The sequence below is a fragment of the Drosophila sulfurigaster genome, chromosome 2L (assembly GCF_023558435.1).
Source record: "Drosophila sulfurigaster albostrigata strain 15112-1811.04 chromosome 2L, ASM2355843v2, whole genome shotgun sequence".
Taxonomy (NCBI): domain Eukaryota; kingdom Metazoa; phylum Arthropoda; class Insecta; order Diptera; family Drosophilidae; genus Drosophila; species Drosophila sulfurigaster.
The window spans coordinates 1,109,875-1,137,823 of record NC_084881.1 but is presented as its reverse complement, the minus strand read 5'-3'; the positions used below and the strand labels follow the sequence as shown (position 1 = coordinate 1,137,823).

General features: G+C 35.5%; 3 protein-coding genes across 6 annotated transcripts; 1 reads left to right on the top strand and 2 right to left on the bottom strand.

The window, feature by feature from the left end:
* The first annotated feature begins 3,225 nt into the window (after window positions 1-3,225).
* Window positions 3,226-5,360, top strand: LOC133834884 (prolactin regulatory element-binding protein). Its single transcript, XM_062264652.1, is given in 5 exon segments — window positions 3,226-3,722; window positions 3,790-4,347; window positions 4,349-4,726; window positions 4,806-4,968; window positions 5,031-5,360. Coding segments are annotated over 5 exon segments (1,326 nt in total). The 5' UTR covers window positions 3,226-3,581; the 3' UTR covers window positions 5,117-5,360.
* A 2,143-nt stretch (window positions 5,361-7,503) lies between these two features.
* Window positions 7,504-22,720, bottom strand: LOC133834883 (Krueppel homolog 1). 4 transcript variants are annotated; one of them, XM_062264650.1, is made up of 5 exons: window positions 22,702-22,720; window positions 21,454-21,671; window positions 10,414-11,102; window positions 8,431-9,824; window positions 7,504-8,356 (listed from the first exon to the last, which is right to left on the bottom strand). In XM_062264650.1, the coding sequence occupies exons 3-5, from the start codon at window positions 11,086-11,088 to the stop codon at window positions 8,032-8,034; spliced, it is 2,394 nt and encodes a 797-aa protein (XP_062120634.1). In that variant the 5' UTR covers window positions 11,089-11,102; window positions 21,454-21,671; window positions 22,702-22,720; the 3' UTR covers window positions 7,504-8,031. The 4 variants fall into 4 exon arrangements, with proteins under 4 accessions (XP_062120634.1, XP_062120633.1, XP_062120635.1 ...); XM_062264649.1 differs by lacking the exon at window positions 22,702-22,720 and having other exon boundaries at window positions 21,454-22,036; XM_062264651.1 differs by lacking the exons at window positions 21,454-21,671; window positions 22,702-22,720 and adding an exon at window positions 16,078-16,360.
* On the bottom strand, window positions 12,481-13,386 carry LOC133834888 (uncharacterized). Its single transcript, XM_062264657.1, has one exon. The coding sequence runs from the start codon at window positions 12,802-12,804 to the stop codon at window positions 12,571-12,573; it is 234 nt and encodes a 77-aa protein (XP_062120641.1). The 5' UTR covers window positions 12,805-13,386; the 3' UTR covers window positions 12,481-12,570.
* Window positions 22,721-27,949: the final 5,229 nt, after the last annotated feature.

The following is a 27,949-nucleotide window of genomic DNA, read 5'->3' as shown; positions in this document are numbered from 1 at the left end:
GGGACAGACGGCGCCGCCAACGCTGAGACGGGAGGAGAAAACCGACTGGTGAGTCAGTTCCAAGTCCGCCCCAATTCCGACCGTCAGTGCACTCCTTCCAAACATTCGCAACTGTCGTCACGTTAAAAAAAGTAAACAGCAATCAATTTGTGTTTTTTTTGTGTCTATATTTTTCTGCGAGATCATTTAGCAATCATTAATTAATTATTAGTAAATAAAAATTCCAAGTAAATTAAATAAATAATAAATTAAAGTAAAGTAAATTGAAGTAGATAACTAATTTATTCTGTTTGTAAATAAATGACAGAGTAGGGACGACAAACACCTCCATACATACATATATACATTCTTAAAATCAACTTGCTGCGGGATTATACGTTTATATTTACAAATTTATATATATATACATACATATTCTCTATCACCACCCATATCGCCCCTTCACCAATCCCAAGAGCTCTTAGGTAGGTTAAGGTTGACAATAAAGCGACTCAGATATATATATATACTTACATAAAAACATACGTATATAAATTGGTGAATAAATATATACGAACCGCCCGGATGTGTTACATACATATAATAAAAGTTGTCCTTTACGCCGTGTGGCTATTTGTTATTTCGCTCGTCCTACTGCGTGATTTATAAATCTTGTTCCTTTGCCATTTTGTCTAAATATTTGTATGTTATCTGTAAAATAAGTACATAAAGTGAATGTTAGTTATTAAGAAAAATTCATGAATTATAATATTGTACTTACGATGAACATGGTTGTGTGAGTCTTCTCAGCATGGAGGGAGGGGATTCCACAGCACTACGCCGGATGAGGAGCAGCCACTGAGGTGGTGGCCAACGAAAGGGAGATGGCGTCGATGTGGCCATCTCAGGCAGGGTGGGTACGCCAGGGTCCAGCTGTGGCCCTATTCAAACACAAATGGATCAGTGAGTTGTATATTATTGTAGTTTTCTTTACTTACCGTCGTCAACGTTTGTTTTGAATTTCCTTTTTGTTTAGCGCAATTTTTAATTGCGCGGCAGCTGCTTTGTTTTCTGTTAGTGGTGTGTCGTTCTGTTAAAAACAGCTGTTAATATCGGTGGAATTATCGATTGTGCGGACTGCGGGCCAGGGATGGAACTCCACCTGAGTACCGATGAGCCAGCCGGCGCGGCCCCAGGAAGACAACCAGTCCGTAACACAAATATTTGTTTAAAGTATGAGAGTAAGAAATTGGTTCTCCAATCTTTATCTAAAAATAATGAATAATTATTATTCATATAATATGAATTTTTATTTTTTAGGTTTACTTTAACTGCTATTTATGTATTTATTTCAACCAATAATTTTGTACGCCTATGATTTGTCCTGCTTTGCTGAAGACCCCCTCTGACTCTACGGAGGATGCGTGTATACAAAGAAATTTGAAAAAATATCGATCACTATCGACGATAGCGATTTCCACTATCGAGAGTGGGCGCTGCTATCGAGAGCGTGTCGATAGTGGCCTACCATCGATAGTCCCGATAGTGGCATCGATAGTTCTCCACCTCTATTGTAAATGTCCTTCACGCACATTAGCCAATTTTGACGCTTCAATTAAAGTGAAATAAATTCACTGCATTGGAGTTTTTTAATAGAACCAAGAAGAGCAAAAAAATAATTAAGCAATTTCAAATAAACAAAGACATGAGAAAATATTTTAATAGTCAATAAATTATGCGGCTCTGTCGGCTCTCAAAAACGTTATGTGTACATTTTACTTTTTATTCATCAATTGACTCTATTTATTTTCGTTTTACATCATATCATCATTTGCAACGATCATATTTCGATATAAAGTACTAAAATTGATCGTCTTGCCGATTTATAGCCTATTTCCACTGCACCCAAAATATCGGTTTTCTTTGGTTTTTTTCCGTTCAGGCCGAATGTTACGTTCGCCCCATGTAAAAACCCATAAGTAAAAAAGTCGGTTTTCCTACGTTGGCGAGCTACGTAGAAATAGCGAACGCACTTTTTGGGTAATTACGCGATATTTTGATCGATATGGCAACGAAAAAGAGCTCACCACTAAACAAACAGCTGACACTTAAGTGCGTCAAGGTATGAAAATAGGACAATAATTTTATTTTGGTTTTAAAAGCAAATTTTTTATATTTTAGATGAGCCAAAAAACTCGAAAGCCGTCAATATCGTGAAGTGGCGAGGCTATGTTGCTCGAGTTATGGGAGGAGAAACGTTGTGCCTTTTTTGGCCAATCCACAAAGACGTTCCACAAGCGTGCCAAACTCCTCCCTATTAAAAATTATTTTCAAAAAATGATTCGATGTTTCCAGGAACATCGCGCTCCCAAAAACACCCATGCCGTTGCTAAAAGTAAATGTATTTATGTAAATATTACATTGCTGCCTGCAAATCTACTTATGTACATAGCCCCAAACTGATGGCGATTTCTTTACTATTGGCAAGGCCTATACCCTATACTCCGTTAATTTTCCCTCCACATCGTCAAAATCCTCATCAAAATCATGCAATTTAAGAAAATTTTCCATTTTAAAATGCGCATGCTGTTTTTTGAATTGTTCGCCAACTCGTGTTTACATTTGAATAGCTGACATTTCAGAGCGGCCATATTGAGAATTTTGCCGTTGCCCATAATTCTCGGTTCGTGCCAATGGAAACCCCGAAACGGGACTTTAAAAAAACGAAGTGAAGTGGAAATAGGCTATTACTTTAAACATTTTTTATGCATCTATTTCCTTAAATTTTTTGACATTGGTTTTTTTTATAATTGCAATGCATTTTAAAATAGTTTTGGACGCCAAAATTTGCAAGTAAAATTACAAGTTGATTTCCATCGATATGGCACATTTTTCGATGCATATACAAAAATATTCAAAATACGCGTCCCCATTTGCAAAATCATTGCCGCATAATCAATGGTGAGGTTCGATTAGTCGTCTCTCTCTGACACACAGCCGTTTAAGGAATGATCCGTCGGAAATTTCTATGATGCAGCCCAGTTTAATCAGAGTATAAGGTAAGCATTTGCATCATAGAATCGCATCATTCAAGTAGATGCGATTTGTGAAAGCAAATATTATAATTTTTCTAAATAATAGCCTTATTTCACTGCACTCAGTTTTTTTACGTTCCGAACCAACTTTTTTTTCTCATAGGTTTTTACATTGGACGAACGTAACATTCGTCCTGAACGGAAAAAAACCGGGATTTTTTAGAGCGGTGGAAAATGGCTATTAGTGTTAGTATATCTTTATTTTTGGTAATAATTTTTTTTCGTTATCGGTGCGGTCACACTGGTCAAAATCGGGTCAAGTGTACGTGGATTTTTGGTGACTTAAGGAAGTGCGATTGCAAACAAATTGGAGAACATTATCAAGAGTTGTGTAAATAATACAATAAAAAAATTAGCGTATAATACAATTTAACTGTGAACAAATGCTCCGATAGGTTTTTGTAAATAACGGAGCACCCAAATTGATTGTGTGTGACTTAGTGCTGTTGGTCAAAAAAAGAACTACAAAAATATAAAGAGACGCTCGATAATTATTAATTATTGACGATGGCTCCTACACGCAGGCCTAGTGATGGACTATTGGCCCGTGTCAACTTTCCTTTGTATGCGGTCGATATGCTTACCAGTCGGCATATCTTGGTTGCTGGCGGCGGTGGTTCCAGCAAAACTGGCGTAGCAAATGGCTTTGTAAGTGTGCCGATTATTAATTGGCTTCTATTGACTCACTATATTTTTTCAATGCGTTTCTATTTAGGAAATATACGAACTTTATCACAACGGCAGTCACTTTTGTGCGGAGGAGGTTTTGCGCCACGAAACAGGTGCCAACGTAGTTATGAATTTTGCAGTGCGAAATAGTGGACGACGAGCGTACTTGTGTGCTGGTCAAGAGGCGCATTGTCAAATGTACTTCGTCCAGCCACAGCTCGATATAACGAGCGACGCAAGTATGGACAAAAAACAAACTCAAAGCGATCATTCCCATGAGAATGGGGTTCGTCATCGAGGTGTTCAACCACACTCTGGAGTCGAAACGCTATCTAATGGAAACAACTGTCATCCGCCAACAGCAGCAGACATACTAAAGCAATTTCAGCGTCTACAATTTGACATTCAAGCTGCGGATGTAATTCAAACGGATTTTCTAAGTAACGGTGAACCACTGCAACGAGTGGTTCGCATAAGTAGTAATGGTCGCCTGATGGCCACTGGTGGTACCGACGGGCAACTGCGTGTTTGGACATTTCCACAAATGCAACTGAGCACATCATGGCCTGCTCATAATAAGGAAATTGACGATCTAGATTTTAGTCCCAGATTGTAAATATATCGTCAGTATTTCTAAGGATGCCCAGGGTATAGTCTGGGATCTGAGCACAGGAAAACAACAGCACAAACTGAAATGGCAAACACAGGAAGGAAATAAGTATTTGTTTAAACGTTGTCGTTATGGCACCGTGGAGGGTCATAAAGACAACTACAGACTTTTCACAGTTACCAATCCTCTGGGGAAAGTAGGCAAGCAACGGGGCTTTGTGCAGCAATGGGATTGTAAGAATGGTGAATTGCGGGTGGCTGCATCTGTTGACGAGAGCTTGTCTTCGTTGGCAGTCAGAGATGATGGACGATTCGTCGCTGTCGGCACAATGTTCTCCGGCAGCGTATCTATATATATAGCATTTAGCTTACAGGTAAGGTTTACCAACGAACATTCATATATATCTTCATCCTAATAAATTTGTAACTTTTTTTGATCCGTATGGTGTTCAGCGAGTGCTTCACATTCCACATGCTCACTCCATGTTTGTCACCGGGCTGCAATTTCTTCCTATTACAAATGAAGAGGGACCGCCTATTTCCAGTGACACCGAAGCAGCCGTACTCTCAATATCAGTGGACAATAAAGTTTGCATTCACAGTCTACCCCAGCGGAGTAAGTCTTTCTCTCCAAAACAACTAATACTGTAAATAATGAATAACATTTTCCATTTGTAGAAACAATCCCCGCATGGCTTGCAGTTGTCTTCATGGTAATTATGATATTTATCGTGCTTGTACTTTGTTCCTACATAGGCATCTGAAGACTGGATCTTCGAAGTTTATTTACATTTTTAGTGTATAAACAGCACTAGCAATACCAATTAATTATTTTAAGTAAATAGTTGTTTATCTACCAGCTGCCTTATCTTATATGGTCACTGTATACATCAATATTGTACCATACTTTGCATCTGTTTCTCCAGGCCTCAGTAACATTGATTGTTGTAAATGAAATTAACATTACCGTGCAATTATATTGAAATATAAAGTCGATAATTAAATGTATATCCATCTAATTGCATGGATTTAATAATTACAATTACAGAGATTTGCATTAACTGAGGAAATATAGCAATAAACATTACAATAAATTATATAAATACATAGTTTAAAAATAAGATAAGTCAATATTAGAAATATTTCGTTAACTATTGCTAAGCGTCATATTTCTTTAAATAATGGTCAAAAATAAACTAAAGGAAAAATTAGGTTTGTAATACACAAATCGATGCAGAATATTTCATTGGCAAAATTTAGTTCAATACTTATAATACATAGGTTCTGAAAATGTGGTCGAATTTTCGCTAAAACTTTGATATATTGATTAAGTGCGATGATGATGGCAATCATCTCTTTATTGCACATACAAATTTTGACGCCCTAAAATTGTTTTGCTCTACTTAATATAAAAAAATTAAATACAGCCAAAAAATTAAAGGAATTAAGACGCATAAGAAAATTGGTGATTTACTAAAGGAATCTGATCATTACAGAATAAGTGGATTCATGTGAAGCAATACGTAAATTTGTAGTTAATTAATAATAAATTAAATATAAAGAAGCTTATATTTCTCGAATGCACCAGTCGCATCTGCTAAACGTATGTATGCGATTCTACAATAATAAGAGATAGAGACGCCTGTTCATGATTTATGGGGAGGCAAATGATTTCATCTGTCTGTTACGTACAGTGGATAACAACTTATTTTAACCACTACCAATTGACATTTAAATCATTCTTGCCAAACTAAAAGAGGTATTGAATATATTTAAACGCAGAATTATAATTTAATGTTTTAACACAATGCATATTATTTCTTTTATTTTCTCACTTCTTGTTTTCTATATAAAACGAAAACATACAAACAAAAATACCACAGCTTATTTCAACCAAAAATTTTTGCAGCTGAGCGGCGATCAGTTCTTAAGGCAGTAACGGATCTTTATTGATCTGTTGCCTTGTATATAGTATTCGCTACATTACATTTTTGTCATTTCAAGCTTTCGATCTCAATAGACACGCATATTTTGTAAATAGGGTCCGACAACCACAGTTGAGAGGCGAGAAAACGTCATAGCTAATTTTAAGAAACGCCATTCCTGTCGAATAATTGCTGAAATGGTGCACCTAAGTAATCTGTTCGGTTTGTTCGCTAAAGTAGAGTTGCAAGAGAAGAAATGCACTCAATAAGTTTTTTAACGAGACCGACCATAATGTCTGGAAAATCCGGACAAAGTCCAAAACTTTTTGCACCAAAGGTGGCCAGTGAGGTAGAGGCAGAACTGGGTAAGGCATGCCACACAGATGTCATTCGTCGAGTACACCGGAAAAGCAACTTTAATGACAGAATAGTGAGCAAGGTGCCATTTATAAGTAGCGAGAAGAGTATTTGTGACGAGCATAAATTCAACATTATTTTCTTGGGTGGAGCATATGTCTGGCGGAAGCCAAATACCGATCTCAAGCATGGCAATGTCAGTATCATGACTTAAACATGTATGTCGGAAAACTGCATTTTATTGAATCAACGATGGACAAGACTCAATACCTGGAGGTACTGAAGGCCAAAGTGCAGATAAGCTGAGCTTTAGGGATGGTTTTCGCTTACACCACGACAATGACCTTAAGGCGGTAATTGTGCAGGCTTCGCTAATTTGGAATTGTCCTCATGTTTTTGAGAATTTGTGGGCTTTTTTGGATCAGAACATCATAACGAATCTGACCTTAAAAGGGCTTTAGTAGAAGAATGGGACAAAATTTCAAAATATGTGCATATTTTTTACGCAATTATTTTATTACTTTGCTTTCGTGTAATATTTTTTGCTACAATTTAAGACTAATGTATGTTACTTAAGATTTATAAAAAATTATTTATGGCGTATCTAAATATGCAATGTATGTATGTACAAACATACAAAGTACAAGTATATATATTGAATGTTAGTTTCTTGATTTATATTTAAACTTAAATTTGCTTGCATGATTTTGCTTATCAGTTCATTATTCTCCATAATATATATTATAATAATATAGTTATTGAATTGAGTGTTGAATATAATGTTGTGTGTGTATGCATACATATGTAAATACACTCATGTTCCACACTAGTGTCGATTTTAACGACCACAATTTCTAGTTTTACTTGTATGTATATGTATAAAATATAAAATGCATGTAAAATCAGTTTTTTTTTTATGTTACTTATTTATAGTATATTGGGGGATTTATAGGCGTACAATATGTAGTTACATATGTAATAAATTGTATTGTTGCTGCTGCTACTAATGATGCAACAATTAATGCCAATATGACCTTCTTTTGTCTTAGTGTTTTAAAATATTTTAGTACGTAACATACGTACACAGCTTATTATTGTTACGGTTTAAGATTTACTGGTAGGGCTTCATTGTTTGTTGATTTGCGTCTATACCACACCACATGCTTTACGCGATGCAAGTTGATGAAACGTGAAACGTGTAACAAAAATTAAGTGAAAACTTAAGCAAAGTATTAAAAGTATTTAACACATAATAGGATGATAATGTTATAAATAAAAAAAGTTTTGTATAATACTTTTGGCATTTCTCGCTGCTAAATAAAAAGACAGGCAATTCTATGCATGTCATGTAACTTTGTATACAGTCTTTATGCTGATTGGCTTGCTAGTATTTCCCATTACGATGCCTTGGCAAATTGTATGACGGAGCTCATACGCATCACCTTGGCGCCATTGGTGGCATCTGGCGTCACTGATGACGATGGTACAACGGATGTAATGGTGGCAGCACTTTCGCCACTGCTTCTGCTGATCCCAATGGTGGGCTCGCCCTCGTTCATGTAATGCTTTCGCTTGCGTAGCGGCAATGTCATCACATTGCGATCAGCCATCATTAAGGAATCGCTCTCAGGAGACGAGCTGCGCTCCGGCGATTCTGTACTAGATCGCAAGCCAATGGCTGCCTCAACGCGACGTACAATGTCCGAGTTGGGTAGGGCAGATCTGCAAGAGTAGTTACAGCAATAAGGTATTTGAATAGGAACAATTTACTCGAAGCTAGATTCGAAGATACTTACTCATATTTTGGTACTGGTGCATAGCCTTTATGGAGTCCATGACGTGCCAAATCACCGCGCTTGAAATGATCGATGAGCACATTTGCCTCGTGGGCATCATCATAATTAGCGGACAAATCATTCAATTGCATAGTAGATTGATTAGAATTTTGCGTGGAAGGAGGTGAGGCTGTCGATGTTGGGCTGACTCCATGTCCACGGCGCAGCTGCATCATTTGCCAAGCGGCTGTTTGTACATCGTTCTCGTCTTCGTTGTGGTCATGTGCATTACTGTTCGTATTTTTTCTGTCATCCAAGTCGTTGTCATGATCCAGACGTGCAATGCTGGCCGCCTCAAGGAGTGCAGGATTAATAGTTAAGCCAGATACCGATGAATGCTGTGGCGGCGTTTGTAAATCCACTAAACAGGGTAAACCTATCGCCGGTGGCTGCTGTTGATAATACATCATCTGTGAAGGGGGCTGCTGCATGCTAAGATCTGTGGGCAACTCCTCATCCGGGTAGTTGTGCACGTGCTGAGCACTGGAAACGCCGCTGTCACAACTGAGGGCTTCCGGCTCGGTTGTCACTGACGTCGCAACAAGCTGTGGTTGAGGCGATGCCCGGCTGCTTAATGGCGAGTATGTAGAACTGATTGAGCTTGGCGAGAAAGGCGACCGCGATGGCGATGGCGATGGCTCAGCAGCTACGACTGCTGCTACTTTAATGCTACGTGATTGACGTGACTTTTTCACAGCTTGGGGTGAGCCGGGTGGCGAGTTATTGCTGCTCTCCGAATTGCTGATAACAGAGGTGGAAGAAGTAGAGCTACTGCTCGCTGCTGCCGCTGACCCCTCAACCTCGTCATCGGGAATTTCATTGGCATGACCTTTGATATGGGCTTCCATTTCTTTCTTGTTTTTAAAGGTCTCGTCGCAAATAGTGCATTTGTAGCACTTGGCGCCGTAATGTTGAACTCTATGTAATTTGAGTACATGATTATAGCCAAAATCACGGAAGCATATGTCACAGTGATAGGGTTTCTCTCCAGTGTGAGTGCGTGAGTGCACTTTGAGTTGTTTGGAGCAGGTGAATCCTTTGCCACATCCTGCCTCCGGGCACTTGTAGGGCTTCTCGCCAGTGTGCGTGCGCATATGGATCACCAATTGGCCGGATTGTATAAATGTCTTATCGCACACGGAACACTTGTGAGGACGCTCGCCTGTGTGTATACGCATATGGCGATGCAGCTTTCCAGAGTGTTCGAACGCACGTCCACAGACATCGCACTTGTATGGTCGCTCCTTTGTGTGGATGCGTCTGTGCACCTGCAGGTTCTCCTTGACACTGAACAATTTATGGCAGAACTCGCACTCGAACGGACGCTCGCCGGTGTGCGTCCGGTAATGTCGAATCTGCAATGGATGCAAGGTACACATATAACATATTAGATATTTTAGTTCGTGGAGGGCGTGTTACTGAAATATTAAACTTTATTCACAGCTGATCAGTACAGACCGAAACGTCATCAAACATCAATGTGCTGTTACATATATTCATACATACATATGTCGTACATATTATGTACACAAAATAATTTGTTCTTTCTACATACGCATACAATGTAACTGTAACTTTCTCATTTATTATTATTCTAAAAGGCCTCTACCTCTATCCCTGACCATATATCTGTCCATATACAAAAATGTAGAATAACGATTTTATATATGTATACACAATAACTTTCAGTTTATTTTAGTTTCAATTAGATAAAAACTTAAAAGACACTGAAGATTTTTTGTATACATACATCAAAAATTGTCGGGCTTTAGTTTATTTGGAATGTAATGATTGTACTTAGACCTAATGCACTTTTTGGTAGTACCAGTGTACATTCGGTATACAGGCCTTCACACTCTGTTACTCTTATTGAAAACAATCAATTGTAGCTTGCTAAGTTTTAAATAAAAATTGTAAAGCTTCTTATTAGCTAAGTTAACTCACCAATCGTGCGGGCACAGCAAATGTTTTCTGGCATACGTTGCATTGATATGGATCAGCTCCAGCTGCCACATTTGCCATTGGCTTGATGGTCGGACTCTTTGGAATGCCTATTGGTAGACCCGCATCGTTCAGTTCAATGGGCAGGGCTGTAGCTCCTGTACCCAAGGCACCACTACCCTTTAAGCTCAAGGCCATATCCGTGTTCTTGGCGTGCGACTTGGTATGTGAAGTGTGCGCCGATTTGCTGCCAAAGGTCATGCCGCACTGCTCGCACTTGAATTGTGGCTTGTTAGTGTTCGGTTTTCGTGAAGCAGCAGCAACTGTAGTCGCCTTAGATAAGGTTGCAGCTTCAAATGCATGCGGCAACTCTGACTTGATTTGAGGTTGGGCTGCTGATACTGGTGCTCCGGCTGATGATGATGTTATATTTATAATACTTTCATGCTGTTGTTGTTGCAGGACGAGCTGGTAGTTAGTGAGTTGCTGATGTTCCTGTAACTGCAACTGTCGTTGCTGTGGTGTCTGCAACAGCTCGTAATGCTCATTCCCGTTAGTCGGGGCTAAGCTACTCCCAATACCACTGCTCGTCGTAATGAGCGGTGTCTGAATGCAATACTGTGACTGGTTGGGTTGCTCTGTCTTTATCAGCAACTGATTAGCTGAGTAGTACACCATATTGTTGGATGAATCTGCAAGGAAACAACCAAAGAATTTGATTATTTTATTTTGTTGAGTGTCCAAAAAGGTATTATCATTATAATTTGTATAGGTATTTATTGCCAATCAATTGAATGACACTCTAAGGCAATTTGTGTATTGCCGTGAGCAATTTGCGTTGCACTACCTTTTAATACTCTCTGAGATCTATATGTCTAACAAACAGAATAATATTTTATACAATCTGTATTGACTTACAAACATTACAAAGACTAACTATGAACTATGATTGCTCACAAACTACATACATATGTGAAAATGATTTTGAATCCATAAAATAATTAAAAAATTCAAATACATTAATAGGAGGCAGAAGGACGCCTCTCCGACCCAATAAAGCCTATTTATTCATGATCAGCGTCAACAGCCGATAAAAAATATCTTTTAAATTTTTGGCAATACTCGTTACTCTCGCAGTAGATCAAATTTTTGCACTCGCACTGCTTTTCGAGCAAATCGAAAAGAACGAATCGCACACGTAGTTTCAATGCATCTTATTTAATACATGCAATAATAACTACATACATACTATGATTTCTCGGTATTCAATATAAAAATTAATAAATATCTTGTATCTAAAGCAAAATAAGAACCCTACAAGGGACCTTGGTATTGAGGAAAAACCAGTAAGGGATGGGTGTCACACAACCAAAAAAAAAAAAACCACCCTGTGTATTTAGACGACGTAGTTTGGTCTTATAACAGCTCTTTATAATAAAAGAAGACGCATAGGTTTCGGGGATAAAAATGAGGAACTTATAAGAGAGAGGCATAGTAGAAAGGGAAGAGAGCCAATACGCATTAACACAAATTTCCCAAGTTGGAAATTTCTGTTTTTTGGTTTTTGCTTCAAAAGCTTTATAACCGGCGTTTTCTTAATATTCTCACCACTTTTTGTTATTCAAAAAATATGTACACCGAAACAAAATGGTGAAAAGTATGTCAAGTTTTCATTCATTCTTAGGAATTACCTTTTCGGTTTGTCTTTTTTGGTGAAACTTTAACGCTTGGCTTAACTTTAGATATATCCTTGAGATCCTTGCATGACTTAGTAAATGTGTCCTTTATTCCGTTTTGCTTGGCTGACCAAGACTTTTTTCCGATTTGGGCTTCAGTCATTGTGTTTATGATTACGAAATTGTTATGAAGTTGTAACGGGTGTTGTGTGAGAGGTGTTGCTTCGTGCATCAAATTACCATTTTTTATAGTTATAGACTGTCCATTTATAGGTATACATTTTCGTATGATATCTGAGATTTTTACAACAATTTTTAAGCAGTGCACTTTTTGAGTTTTATCAATATATATTCATACTAGGCAATCCAGATGATAATCAGACTTTTTTCTTACTGTATTAATCTTTGTAAATCAGTCGCATTTTTCTTGTGGCAGTCTCAAGATTTTTATGAAAGATACGTTCCGCATAAGCAATATTTGTTCTTAAACTAGAATCTTCATTTTGCGAGAAATCTTTTGCTTGATAACATGTTTTTTAAGAATTTTAATAATTTTTTTTAAATCCCTTAAAGACTGTTTAACGGGGAGTTGTTGATGGTGGTTATATTGGACGAGGGGTTGACTGGTCTGACCTAATGACTTATTCATGCGCATTTTTCTGAATGATCTTAAGATATTGTCCATTGAAAAATCGGTCATCTTAAAGCATGCCCACATCTACGTCACAAATGCAAGCGAGCACACACACACACACTGTAAGGGCAGAGCAGGTTAAGAATTGGAGTTCACATTGCCGCGCGCGAAGTTCTACGTTTGCTGGTGCACGGGAGACTGGTGGGTGAGCTGCCGAAAAGTACGCGTGAGCCCAAAAACCCAAACCAAACCAAACCAAATTGGACCAACCAACCAACCAACCACCACCACCACAACGCACTCTAAGCAAGCAAGCCCATTGATCTGTCGAGTAAAGAAAATTTCCCAACTGCACGACGCACATTTTCAATAGGAAAAGCGATGAGCAAGTTTCCCCATTTCCCATTTCAACGATACACTCTGCGTTGTTTGAGTGAGGAAATATTTGAGTGTTTTTCACTTTGACTGCCATTCTATTATATGAGCATGGTTAGAAGCTTTTGAGTTTATTTCTGTTGTGATAAATGACTCATCCATGCAAGTAATCGAAATTATATAGTTTAGATAAACAAAAAAAATCATTGTTCATGATTTAAACGCAATAGTTTTTGTAGCTTTACAATTCATAAATTTAGGTAAGTAAATGTTTATTAATTATAGTTTTCAATTCAGTATTATATAATATTTTTATTAAATTAAGCTTTATTTTGCATTTTTTGAAATAGAATCCTGATCTTAACTTCGAAAAAATTATAATTTTAATTATACATACATATGCATGTACATATATTTAGTGTAAGTTATTGAGATACAAAAAAAACTTTAATTTTTTTTTGCTTTTGCTCACACACTTAAAGTGTTGTTATGTGCCTCTCCTCGTCACACAATTCGTTAAACTGGCCCAAAAGTTCATTAACATTCGACACAAAAACTATTTTCGTCTATATGCGTATACGTATAGTTGTGTGTGTAAATGTACACATACTTACATATGTACTTATAAATAAATGCAGTAGTCCATCTCTGTTATTTGGATTCAACGAATGTATAGAAACTAATAACGATGAAGAAACGCAATAAAACTACATGTGTATGTACATATGTATGTGTGTGTGTATGTATGTATGTACATATACATATAACTTGAGGTTAATATGTATGTATGTACATATACATATAACTTGAGGTTAATAGCACCACGCTGTGCACGACGATTCGGTCAATGATCGTAGGAAGCTCGGCCTTTCCCCTAATCGCTTCACAGAGAAATTCTCGTCGTTCCAAAGAAGTTGATCTAAGTACCGTTATATTGTTGGGATAGATCCGAATAGAGCGGGTCTAGCATGAAACTGGTATTTTGGAACATTTTCCCTAGAATTTAGCGCCAGTTACGAAATAATTTTTAAGTTGGATAGATCAGTAAAGCTTTATTTCTAATAGGACAACTAAACAAAGAGATTGAGAAACGGCGAAGGGAGAGAAGTTGATCTGAGTGTCAAATCAGGTTTTGTAAAAACCTGAATAATAATAAGTAAATTTATACATATATACATACATATGTATGTATGTTCATACATACATATGTATGTATGTAGCAGAGAATAGTATTTTATAGTGTCCGAGATGCATGATTCTGCATGTCAAGTAAAAATGTATGTACATACATCTGTAGTATATTATCGTTTTGTATGTACATACAAATATGTACGTTGTATATGTATTTGTTGGTAATTAATAATAGGCACTACAGGTGATCTTATTTAACATAATTTGAATTAAACAATATCATAACAAATAATTAAGCAATTAAGCAGAAGAAAATATACACTTACTTTTATTTTATTTTTCTATTTATGTTTTTTTGTGCGGGGTAATGCTGAAAAGTGGGAAAACTACAAAATGATATACATATTACTGCGGAAGTTCTTCAGGGACACAATAAAAACGTTCATGACCGATTATACATATGTACGTACACATATGTACATACATACATACATATATTGATAAGCGAATCGTGTGACTTGCGAGAACTACAAATACATACATACATATGAATGTATGCAAGATTGGACTCAATCTCAGACTATTTTAACATTAGTTTCTCAACAATACATAGATAAACATACATATGTATGTACATAAGTAAATTTCCTGATGGTTCCGAGTTATAATTCGTTTTTAAAGTATGGATCAATGAAACGAGTGTATGTCAAGTGAAAATAATATTAATAAATATGTACATTGCTTCACATATATGTTACATACATACATACAGTGGAAAATTAAAGTCTACATATGATCCGTTTTTTAAGTTTTTTAACTATTGTAATCCATTTCGGCGAAAAGTATTGGTCTTCCTTAATAATTTGTTTAGAACAAAAAAATAACACAAAATTTTAGTTTTGTAATTAATATTTACTTTCGAAGTGATTTCTGAAAATCCGAAAAAGCCAATGACAAAAGTGAACCTTCAAACTTAAGAAATTACTTATAATTTCAAACAAAATTAATAAAAATCAAATTTTATATTTTGTTGATTACATACACAATCACACATAAATACACACAGACACACATACATACATATGTATGTACATATGTAGTTAGGGGTTGACCTAGGTCAATACTGTGTGAGAAGACGCGAAAGTCGATTTGCGCATGCAAATTCCAATAAGCTGTAGCTGATGTTCCCGAATAGGGTGGACTTGGGTAACAATAGATAGCATTATACTAACTTGAGTGTTCTATTAAATAATGAGCGAACTGATTACGGCAGTCTCGTGTAAAATTACAAAACGTGGTGTAATTTAAATACACAAAAACCAGTTGCATATCGCTGACATATTCATACATATGTACATATATAAATACATACATGAATGTACTATAATTAATATTTATACTAACAAATGTTTTTTGGTTAGAATGAACATAAATACATACTTATGTACATATTCACATACATACATACATACATATGTATGTACATATTTGCATGTCAAACGTGCGAATGCAGAATCAATGTACAATTCAAGGCTAAAAAAAGCAACCCCATGTACATACATATGTATGTATTACATACAAACATTGCCGATATGTCGCGAAATCAACATCAGCAGTCCTTTTATTTACAAGCTTCTTATACATACATATGTATGTATGTATGTATGTATGTAATTGCCTTCAAACTCCCTGCACTGCCTGTATGCAAGTCGCATATATGTACATACCATGTACAACAACAACAATAACAGCAACATTGTGATTACTCATTGCAAGTTCGAACATTATATGTATATGTACATACATATGTATGTATGAATGTTGTGTGTTGTACGAAGTGTTCACACTCACCCACAATGTGGCACCAAGAGTTGCCCCATGCCAGATGCTTTGTTGAAAATCCATGCACACCCTCCTTATCGTCACACAAGCGGGGCTCACTTAAAATGCCTTCCAACGAGCAGTGCGGCGTTGAAAACAGTTGCCCGCCCTCCACGTGTAGTTCAAGTTCAAGACAAAAGAAGCAAAGCAAGCACACGAGCAACCGATTTAGAGAGAGCGAGAGTACGATGCGAACGTCGACGTGCGTCGCTGCCTCTGCTGACGCTAGCTGTCTGCAGCTGACGCTGACGACGACGCAGACGACAACACAGACACTGAGGAGTGCAATTTTTTAATTTATGTAGATATTGTACATACACGTATACACGTATAATTTTGTGAATGTGATGATATATGTATGTATGTATGCACGTACGTACGTATGGTCATACATATGTACATATGTGTACTTTTAAGTTATAACATTTCATTGTAAGTTTTTCTGTGAGATTTTATTACAAGTTTTTAAAAGTTGTTCAATAACATGCTTCGCTCAGCTCATACATACATACTTCGCTCAAACGACGCCAAAGCAACCTCATTCCCTGCTTGCCATACAAAAAGGTCAATAACCTACCGAAAGCTCATGATAATTCTTTGTATTTTGTTGAATTTTCGAAAAGGTAAAGAAAAGAAACCCGAATACAGAAAATGGCTCATACGTACATGCGTGAACATACATACATACATATATATCCACACGGTACAAACATGCATATGTATGTATGTATATGTGCACATGCCCAAACTTACGTACATATGTGCATATATGATTTTATTTAAGTACATACATATGTACATATGTACATGTACGTACATACATGCATCTGAGACTGGGTGTGTGTAAATTACTCCACACGAAACCGAAATTTCAGCTGTTGTAGGGTTGGGGGATCGTATTGTGGTCATGTTTGCGGCAATTGCCTAGATCGTACAATAGCAGTAGTAGCAATAATAAATTCATATGTACGTATGCATTAATGTATGCAGGTACATACATATGTATGTATGTGAGTGAGAATAAAAGGAAAATCCGATATGTATGTTTGTACAACTGAACTTCAATGTAAATATGCGTGTATGCAATTATAAATGAATTTTATAATGAAATTTTCGAGAGTTTTTTAATAAATCATAAAGTAAAACTTTAAAACTGATATTCAGGCTCGTCTTAAAATCTAAAGAGAATGCAATTTGGATAATTTCTATACACTTAATTTTCGTTTCTGACCATAAGATGAAGAGCTTTAGACAAAAACAGAAAGACCCAAAAAATTGAATAAAACAACCTAAAAATTATAAATTACTTAGGTCTTTTTTTTATACCCGCTACCCATAGGGTTAAAGGGTATTATAACTTTGTGCCGGCAGGAAATGTATGTAACACGTAGAAGGAGGCATCTCCCTATAAATTACATATGATTGATCGGCGTCAACAACAAAGACGATCTAGCCATGTCCGCCTGTCCGTCCGACCGTATGATCACCTAGATCTCAGAGACTATAAGAGATAGAGCTATACATTTTTTTGGACAGCATTTGTTATGTTTGCACGCAGATCAAGTTTGTTTCAAATTTTTGCCACGCCTGCTTCCGCAAATCAACAAAAATCGAATAACAAGCTTAGTTTTAAAGCTGGTATATACAATAATAGCTATAGTAATTGTAATTCCTGATAATTTGGTTGCGATCAGATAAAAATTGTGGAAGTTATCAAGGAAATACTTTTGTATGGGCAAAAACCTACTTAATAGGGGTCTTTGTTGATTTGGCTGACAATCTGGTTTATTGTGTCGTATATGGTATATTTTGAATGTAGTACTATATAAATATACCAAATATACCATTTGGTACATTTGAAGTATTTTTTGTAGTATTTTTGGTATATTTGGAAATTAATACCGCAATATTTTGCATTTATTCAATAGGGGTAGCGGGTATCTCACAGTCGAGCACACTCGACTGTATCCTTCTTACTTGTTTTTTTAATAAACCCATAATGTTTTAACATATAATCTTCTTATTGTGAATATAGGTTCCGTATAGAATCTAGTGTTTTACCTAATGGACACAACAAACAATACAGCAAGTTAGCTCAATTCACTACGTAGATGTCTCAAAATATTTATTATCCTTTGCATTAATTAGGACTAGATATTTTACAACAAAACGTGCATCAATGTGGTGCAGCAAATGGCCGATATATGTACATATGTATGTACCATATACTGCACATGTTTGAAATGTTCTCGATTAAGTTCGAATTGTTGTGTGTATATCGTCAAATACCTGTTTGTTTGGGCAATGAATTAGTGATCACACACACATGTATAAATATATATATACATACTTGTTCAGTCGCTACCTTTTTTGGCAAAACTAGTTTTGCAGGTTGGCGAGCGCGAAGTTCGCTACAATCAACCAAGGTAGTTTTTTTTTTGGGTAGAATCTCTTCGTCACAAAATGTAGACTTGTATGAATACATACATACATACGTCGCATTTTTTAAAAAATAAATTACTGACCAAACCTAAGATATGTTTACGAGGATAGATCTTAGCAAGCAGTAGTTGCAGATGTCCTCATTTAATGATCAGACAAAAACTGATGAGCTACATGCATACATCCATCAATGAAAATACGCATATACAAAGGCCTGGGTACAGCAACTTCTAAAAATGTGTTGTATTGTTGTTGCTGTTTGTTCAAGCGAGGGACAGCAGCACTCAAACTTGCATTTAGATGCACACAGATGAATACAATAAGAAAGCGAAAGTCTCAAAAGATTAAGTTTTAAAATATACTAAATTAGTATACCTAAAAATACTAAAAAAATATATGTATACCAACTGGTATTTTAGGTATTCGCAACCAAGCTTTCATGAATAATGGAGAGTTTATATATTATTTTATGTACCAAATTTCAATTCTAGCTGTAATTACACTTGTTAGTCGATTTTTATCGATTTGCGGGGCGGAAGTGGGCATGGCAAAAATTAGCTTTATGAAAGCGCAGCGAATACGCATCGACAAAATGCAGAAGATGGTCACACTCTTTATGAGTGTAATTACCATATAAACCATATGAAGTTTTTCCAAAAATTTTATATTCGATTTTAATAATACCCGCTACCCATAAATAAAGTATATATGTACATATGTATATTTTTGATCAGCGTCTACAGCCGAGACGATATAGCAATGCTCGTTTGTCTGCCTGTCCTGGGTCTCAGAGATATATGTATGTAGATAGATATTTTGACAGCACGGAGATCAAGTTGTTGTCATGATCAGATAAAATTGTAGAAGTTGTGGAAAATTGCTCCTTCTGTGGGATATTATATATGGGTATATTTTGTACTGGTATATTTATAATGTAATAGTATATCAATATACCAAATAAATTTATTTAAAATTAGTACTATTCAAAAATAATTTGTCAACTTTTTGTTTATTGTTACTTTACGGAAATTCATTGCGAAAAGAGATTAGGTTTAGGTGTGTGAACATATGAATATGTAGGAGCACATACATATATCATCTTTAAGACACCTGAATTAAATACAATTTCATTGTATTTCATAAACTATAAATATTCCAATATTAAACACTTTTAAAATAATTTACATCATTATGAGACTATCAAAAAAATGGAAAAGCTTGCTCTCTATAATTTATTAGTATTACTGAAGTGTTTGCTCATTTACATTGCATTAAATTCATAAATGTTTAAAATCAATTTAATTTATTTATTTTTTTGGCTCGCAATAATCAAATGATTTAAGAAATGCACATCGTTAGCTTACTACAAGACCATCACAATTCAAATAGAAAATTTGTAGTATTTTTTTAATTTTCCCTCAAAGTAAGCGAACGACATATGTAGATAATAAAAATAAACAGACATAGTTAGATTCTACCTTTTTTATACCACATCACTTTTTATTTGCATTCATTTCATTTGATATTCTTTTTTACTAATGTATTTTATGATTTACGATTTTGCATCATCCCAACTTCCATTGCAAAAACAAAATGCCGCATTCGTAAATACTCCACTATCAATTGCCTATTACCCAACAACGCTTCCAAATGTATGTAGTTAATGTTGGTGGTGCCTGATTTTAGTTATTTTTGTGTTTTGCCTGCTTGTTGACGCTGGTACTGACCTTCAGACGCTAAATTAGCAAATATGTAGATAAAATACAAACGTACATGTACTACTCACCTAACACAAAAAAAGTTGATATTGTGTGCATGCAGCCTTTAAACTTCCTCGCAATTGCGCAATACAAGTTAAATCAATAAATATTGTGTTGAGCCGAGTTCAAAGATGTAACGCGACCCAAGATAATGATAAGAACACATACATATCTACATTATTATACAATTCTTTATACAGTATGTACATATATGCAATCAGTTACTGATCACTTAATAAATCACTCTTTCACCTATTTTCAAGTAGCTTGCCAACCTTTATGGATGTATTATGGGTGAGTCACAAAAGAGAGTGGAATGACTCACTCATTATTAGGAAACCCCTTGATATGGAACCAATTGATAAATATGAAAATAACTGAAAAGATAGTCTAAATAGCTTTATAGGCCTGAGAGTTCTTATGAGTCAAGGGACCGCGAAAGTTGAGTCACAAGGTGGTCAAAATTTGTTGGGGGTGGGTATAAGTTGATTTGACTATGAATAATCTTTAGTGACTTTCGCAAATCACTTAGTGCATCATTTTTTCCACTTTCATACAGTCCCTTACTTGAACTATATATAGTATAAGATGTAAATAATTAGTAGCATATGAAATACCTTGTTGAGACTTTCCGCACGGGTGATAAAGTTAAATCTTCAACATAAATAAGTATTCTATCAATGAAATAATTTAATTGATTTTTAAAACTGCTTATTTTTGGTTTTGTTTTTCGTTATCATTATTTTTCGTCTGACTTTATTTACTTTTGCATACCCCAATAGCTATTTGAATTATTCGACTTTGCCGACTTGACAGTTGCATCACATATTAGATTAGAACCTTCTAGCAGGTGCTTTAGGGGTGAATACGTAATGGAGCTTCACGTTAATCCTTAACTGCTTAAACTATGTATATGACATAAGTCGTTACATTTGAATGTGCTCATCTGTGCAATACTTGCTACTAAACATTTGTTGATCGAATAATCATTGTAGTTTTCCTAATTGTTTTGAATGTAAATGTTTCGCCTCATTTTCTTTAAAAGGCATCAATTTACGATTCAAGATTACTAAGCAGTTTTCATTGTCGACTAGTTTACTTAATATACATTTATTTTGACATTCTTATGTTACATGAAACTTACCATAAAATTCAAATTAAATCGATGCAAGATTATTTGATACAATACTCCAATTGGGTTGTATTACAATCAGTATCCTTTTGTATTTCGTATGTTTGCTTTGAAAGTTATTTTGTAAAATACTTGTTGTTAAGCCAATCGACAAACTCGAAGTTAATATAGAAATGTTTCACACTTGTTTAAGTGTGCATTAGTCGTTCCGGTTTGAGTTGGGTAAATCACTAAAATATAAGATATTAGACGTTTGTTGGTTAGAAGAGCTGAGATACGCGAGACGTCAAGAGCGCAAGCTGCTCGACCAAACGAGAGTAGTAGTGATCGCGTTCTGATTCTAAATATTATATAGGAACTAAACTTCGAAGTTCACGCAGTCTATTCGACTGTTCTTAATAGTGATAGTGTCTTTAGAGAGGGAGAGCTGCTCGGTCTCATGTACATCAATATGTGAGTGCGCGCACAAAAACACACAGTTGTGTGTGAGTGAGTAGGTGAGAGGCGCTGCTGCGTTGAGCTTTGGCCGACGTGCTGCTTGGTGGTTGGCGTGCGTTCTCTGCTGCGGTCGTCTAATACCGGTGCTGTGTGTTTTATACAATTTATATACATACATATGTATGTACATGTATGCATGTGTATGCATGTACGCGCTGATACATGTATGTGTTTTCAAGTACAATTTGATCTCACTGTTGACAATATTTTTGTTCTTGATATTGTGTAGACACTCACTAGTTATGTGTTCGGTTTCGTATAATCATATGTACATACATACATACAAATGTATTTATGTATGTACGTACTCACATTAATTTGCAAGTGTGTGGGTGTATCAATTATTATCTTTGGCGTTTTTAATTATTTCTGCGCGAGTGTGAACACTACGATTTCTACAGCTGCTGTTGTCGCTATTTCCGATGTATTGTTGCGTACATTCACACGCCACTATAAACAATATTGACCTAGGTTAGATGTGTATGTATGCATGTATCTTCACATACATACGTGTAGATATGTTATTTACGATGATTTATTTTTGGATCATTTATTACATTTATCATCATTTATCATCTCCCTTATGTGAAACAATCAGTTTGCCAAAAAAACTAAATAAATCAGTTATAAGAATTACACTTTTTGTTGTCACAAATAATTTTTTGCTAAGTTTCGATTTTGCTTTCAAACGAGCTTTTCGTTTTCCCAATTTTTTGTACCAGCAGTTGATTAATACGATGATTAAAAGTATTTTAGTATTACCGAAATTATATACATATGTACGTATGGGCTCAAGAACAAAAACGTTGCCGTATACTGTGTTGTCGCGTCGCCAGCTCACTGCGAAGTACGAAATGCTAAATGACGGTGAGTGTTCAGAATTTGGCGAGAACATGTTGGCAGCGCAGCTTGCGTCAGTGTCGGCAGCAGTAGCAGCAGAAGCAGCGACGCCAGCAGAAGCAACTGAAGAATGAAAGCACTAGTGTGTGTGAGCCGGCATTTGAAGCGGCAGCTGCTGCCCCGCAAATACATACCTACATACATATGTATGTATGTACGCACATACTACACAGATGTACATATATATATAAATATTATATATATATATATATATATATATACATATATTGGGAAACGTTAACGCTGAAGCAAATGTTTTTCTTTTTGTGCTTCTACAACAAAATTATTTTGTTTGTTCTTTTTATGTACTGTTACTTTCGGCTATTGCTATTGTTGCTTCGGCATTGGCGTTGGCGTTAGCGTCGAGAACAGCGTTGACGTTATAATCGACTGGCGCGGTAATGACACCGACAGCGACGTCAACGCGCTCAACTTACTCAATAAAATTTTTATTATCTACTACGCACACGAACGTCAGCTGAGTCGTCGGCGGTAGGATTTTGCGACATTTTTGTAAATGTTGCTTTACTCTGGTACTTGGCATGGATCGCAATCTTTGCTGTCGGTGTTTCCTGTGTATACTTAATTGTAAGTATGTACGTACATACATACATATGTATGTATTATATATGGAAGTTCTTGAGAATTTTCATAAAAATGACATTATATGCTACATACATACATACATACATACATACATGTAAATTAGATTTCTGTAAGTAAAGCTTCAAACTGATGTGCTCCTGTTCACCTTCAAATAATTAATTTAATCAAAAATTAATAAAAACCAACATTATTAAAAAACAAAACCATTCTTGTTCAATTTTTGAATATTTTATGTTAGGTTAAGTTAGGTTAAGTAAGAGTATAAATTGTCTAATCTTTTGGGAAATCCATAACGGTGGTGGGTTGCCAACTCGTTGAAAATCATCGGTAAAACCACCTAAGAACGATATTTGAAATGTTTGCTGTGCTTCCTAGAAAGTTGTGTGACGAATTCAGTGTACTCATCATCATCCGGAGAGTTAAGAAGTGAACGTTTTTGATACAAATTCAAGTTCGAGGGCGAGTGATAAAGATTCGGCTTACGGAAGAAATCAATTATTTTTAAAATAAATTATACTTTAATGGATATTTTTTGTTCATTTGATATGTGGATAAGTTTAGTAGAGCTCGATTTTTGGTCCACCATTCATCGTTAGTCATCAGTTTTTGAAGTCGACCATCTTAATGGGTTTCTATGTCAACTACTCAAATGTGAAATATTTCGCATCCAAATTGATAAGCTATTAAATAAGTTTGTCTCTGCCATGACGTTTTTTTTAAGGTATCAATCAATAATTATTTTAAAAAATCCATAAATCCATTGAAGGTGATAGAAATAGTCGACGAGGAATGTGTGCACATTTTATTCATTTAACTCTAGTGACAATTATTAGAAAACAAATTAAATGTGCAAACATCTAAATGAAATGTGGGTAATTCCATGGCGAAATTTTGTCCCGTGCGAGACTTTTACAGTTCACTGCAGTGAAAATAACATAAACTGAAACAATTTTAAAAATAAGTGAATGTTATTCTGAAAGCTCTAGATAAGCACTATATTTAGAGCTAAGATTGATTTTAGGAACTTGATCTGTTTTCCGATAAAATATATAATTTCGTTCATTTTTTGGTTTAGCGTACGAATCGGTTAATTTTTGCAATTATCACATCAGAAAACAAAACAGAAAAAAAATTCCAAAACCATTCTTAGCTCTAATTAAAGTACTTATCTAGAGCTATAAAAATAAACTTTTCTTATTTTCAAAATTGTTTCAGTTTATGTTATTTTCAATGTAAAGAGTCTCGCACGGGACAAATTCCGTTTTGGAATTACCCATGTGCAAGAAACCAAGTTTTAAGAATTTTTACAAATCTTTGTTGATGATGGACAATGTTATTGGAGCATCAAAATTTGTTGGCACAATTGTATATGTATGTAAATACTAGTCAGGCTGATCAGCTGTATTATCGTTTTTGCTTCTCATTTTCACCTAGAAAAATACATAAAACTGACATTACAATTGTTTATACCACTGCATATTAATTATGAAATAAAATCAGCATCCAATTCCAATGTTCAATCCTCAACTCTGACACTAACTTTTTCAACCAATATCAACAGAACTGTTGAGCAGAAGAAATCAGAAACAGTAGTTGTTGGGGCAGTGGCAGTGACATTGACATCCAAGAGGACAACAGTGCAGCAAGCTTTTAATTGTCTGAGGCTCCCGGTAGCTGCTACCAGCGTTGCAGTCTATTTACGTACTACGTACATGTATGTGTACATACATATGTACATACATACATACACAAATGTAGCAGCAGTTACGGGGGGCGTTTGTAGGCGTCGCAACAAATTCGAATTTCATCCCTCTTAAAAAAGAAAGAAACAGAAACAGAAAACGCAGTTCATCCAAAGAGTTAAAAAAAAAATAATCGGAAAATAAAACTCACACCCAAATTGTCTGCAACATTGTCATTGTATATATGTATGTATGTATGTAGAAGACTGCGGTTGAATTGAGAGCTAAAGCTGCTCGCATGGCGGACGTGCATCAGTTTTAAACAGCTATTAAGAGGTAGTGCCTCTGTTTTCGACGAATGCTGCACATGCAGAAAATACTCAGTTGAGAGTATGCATTTGTTAATTCTTGCTTTTCTTTATTGGTATGCCTTGCACTCAAACTTGTTTCTGTATTCGATAAATACAAATACGAAATCTATAAAATTATTTCTTTCTCTATATGTAGGTTTCTGCATAGCAAAATGCGTGTATTGAGCTGTTCTGATAATCATTCCACTATTCATTGAATTTCATTATATTAAAAAATGCGTTTTGTGGTAATCAACTTCTCAGAATCCCAAAGTTGAAAGAAATTTATTAACGGTTGTTGCTAATAATTTCTGGATTGTGGGATGTCGCGTTTTAGAACCACATTACAATAAAATGCTTGTTGATGTAAAGACACCAAGCAAATGTTCTTTAACCAACCGAAGTGCGTCTTTGATAATCGAACGACACGTTTTGAGTTTGGACAAGATTCAGAGATGCAAAACAATAAAGAAAGTTACAGTCGAGTGAGATTCCTGCTACCGATTTTTATTAATAGCTAAATAATGTGGTCTTATATACATTGAAAATCCTACATAAATATACCGAACTACATTCAAAATATACCATAGAGTGCATAATATACCAGTTTGTCAGTTAAAGCAAGTAGTGCCGAAGATTTTTTTTCCATGTAAAACTATTTCGTATATATCGTATATACATATGTACATACATAAATTCGCACCTAACTTTAACAACAATTTTTGTCGAAGTTCATCCAGTACTGGGGACAAAAACAGCAATGACAGTGGTAAGAGGAGTGTCGGCACCAACGTACAGACTGCGTCAATAAGAACTGCATTACACACGACAACAACAAAAAGTACGTCAATCCGTAGCATGTCCAATCTCCTTTTTCGTATATAATTCACATATGTACATATGTATGTGCATGCATACATACAAATGTATCACACGCTTTCATTGCTGCAATTTCGTCTGCCTCCCTCACAACTAACAGTGTTTCCGCTCGGTTCATCTGGTTTCTTATGCGGTTCATTGACCGTCGGCACGTGCGTTGAAAATCATTGCACATCCTCTTGCATTTAATGGTCGTTTTCTTTGTGGCACGTCCTCCAAACAGAACTGAATTGCATTCTATTGCAAACACATGTCACTCTTGTTGTTTTTCTCACTTTTCTCCCTTCTCGCGTATACCCATGTCAAGTATTCATATATGTATTCATACATACATACATGTGTACGTAAAGTGACTTTATTGTCCGCCTGTACGTCCATGCATGTGCTGTTGATCTTGTTTGCTTTATAGTTGCGCGTGGCCGACTTGTGTGTTTTCTCAACAAACTTGCATCAATTTTGAGTTTAGTTTTCGACTCTTTATACATACATAGTGCTCACAGAAAGAGGATCGTCTGATAAGTTATCGGTTTCGTTAAAAGGTTAATTTTCTGAAAAGTAATAATTTCCAAGTTAATAAAGAAATCGATCATCAAATCAAATGAATTCAATTCAGATTCTATTGTAAAACAATTACAGCCGAACCTAATTAACTAATTTTCGGTAAATCACATCACACGAAGTAGTGTAGTGGTATGGTATATTTTCTACGAATGGTATGTTTTTGTATTTGGTATTTTAACTATAATACCGCTCTGTATTCAATAAAACTTAAGGATTACCAAGGTAACGGTAAGGCCGTTGAGAATTTTGTTTCTGTGGTCGATGCATAGGCAGAGAATAAGAAGGAAAACAAATGATATTGTACAATAAGTAGCAAATACCCATTTTGAATAAAATGAAAATATTGCGGTATTAAATTTTAAATATGTACATACATATATCAAAACAAAATATACATCAAGAAAAAACTAAAAATATACCGGAGATTATATACATATGGGTAATGCTCTGACGGATGTCGCTTGCGAGCAGCTTTACAGTGAATAAAACAAGCTCAGAGAAGCTGGGTCCAGTGATTTTAAATCGCTTTAAAATCGTTTGCCCATGTTTGCCCATCTTTTAGTTTTTCGAAAAAATTTTTCGTTTTCGAAATTTTGAATTTTGAAAAATTTTGACATTTTTTCGGCATGAATGACTCAAACTCGATCGCCCACACCTCGAAATTATGAAAACTAAAGCTCTACAACTGTAGCCTCAAGTGTTTTCAAGTCTGCCCATATCTCAGAATTTCAAAATTTTGAAAAATTTTAAGGTTTTCAACTTTTTTGATTGCTTATACAAATTCATCGTTTGCCCAACTTTCAAAGTCTCAAATTTTTGCCAAATTTCAAAATTTTTCAAATTTTTTTGACTTTTTCAGACTGCCCATTCGCTATTTTCGTTTGCCCACCCTTTAGAATTTCAAAATTTTGCTTAATTTAAAAAATTTTCATACTTTTTTGGTTTTAGCCTATGGCCCATACAAATTCATCGTTTGCCCAACTTTCAAAGTCTCAAATTTTTGCCAAATTTTAAAATTTTTCAAATTTTTTT

What these genes read in the sequence shown, in the direction of transcription:
- LOC133834883 (XM_062264648.1), bottom strand. Translation starts at nt 12,249, where the DNA reads ATGACTGAAGCCCAAATCGGAAAAAAGTCTTGGTCAGCCAAGCAAAAC. An exon ending in AAAAAAGACAAACCGAAAAG is followed by an intron (nt 11,103 to 12,101) that starts GTAATTCCTAAG and finishes GTTTCCTTGCAG; the next exon opens with ATTCATCCAACAATATGGTG. An exon ending in TTGCTGTGCCCGCACGATTG is followed by an intron (nt 9,825 to 10,413) that starts GTGAGTTAACTT and finishes CATCCATTGCAG; the next exon opens with ATTCGACATTACCGGACGCA.
- LOC133834888 (XM_062264657.1), bottom strand. Translation starts at nt 12,804, where the DNA reads ATGTGGGCATGCTTTAAGATGACCGATTTTTCAATGGACAATATCTTA.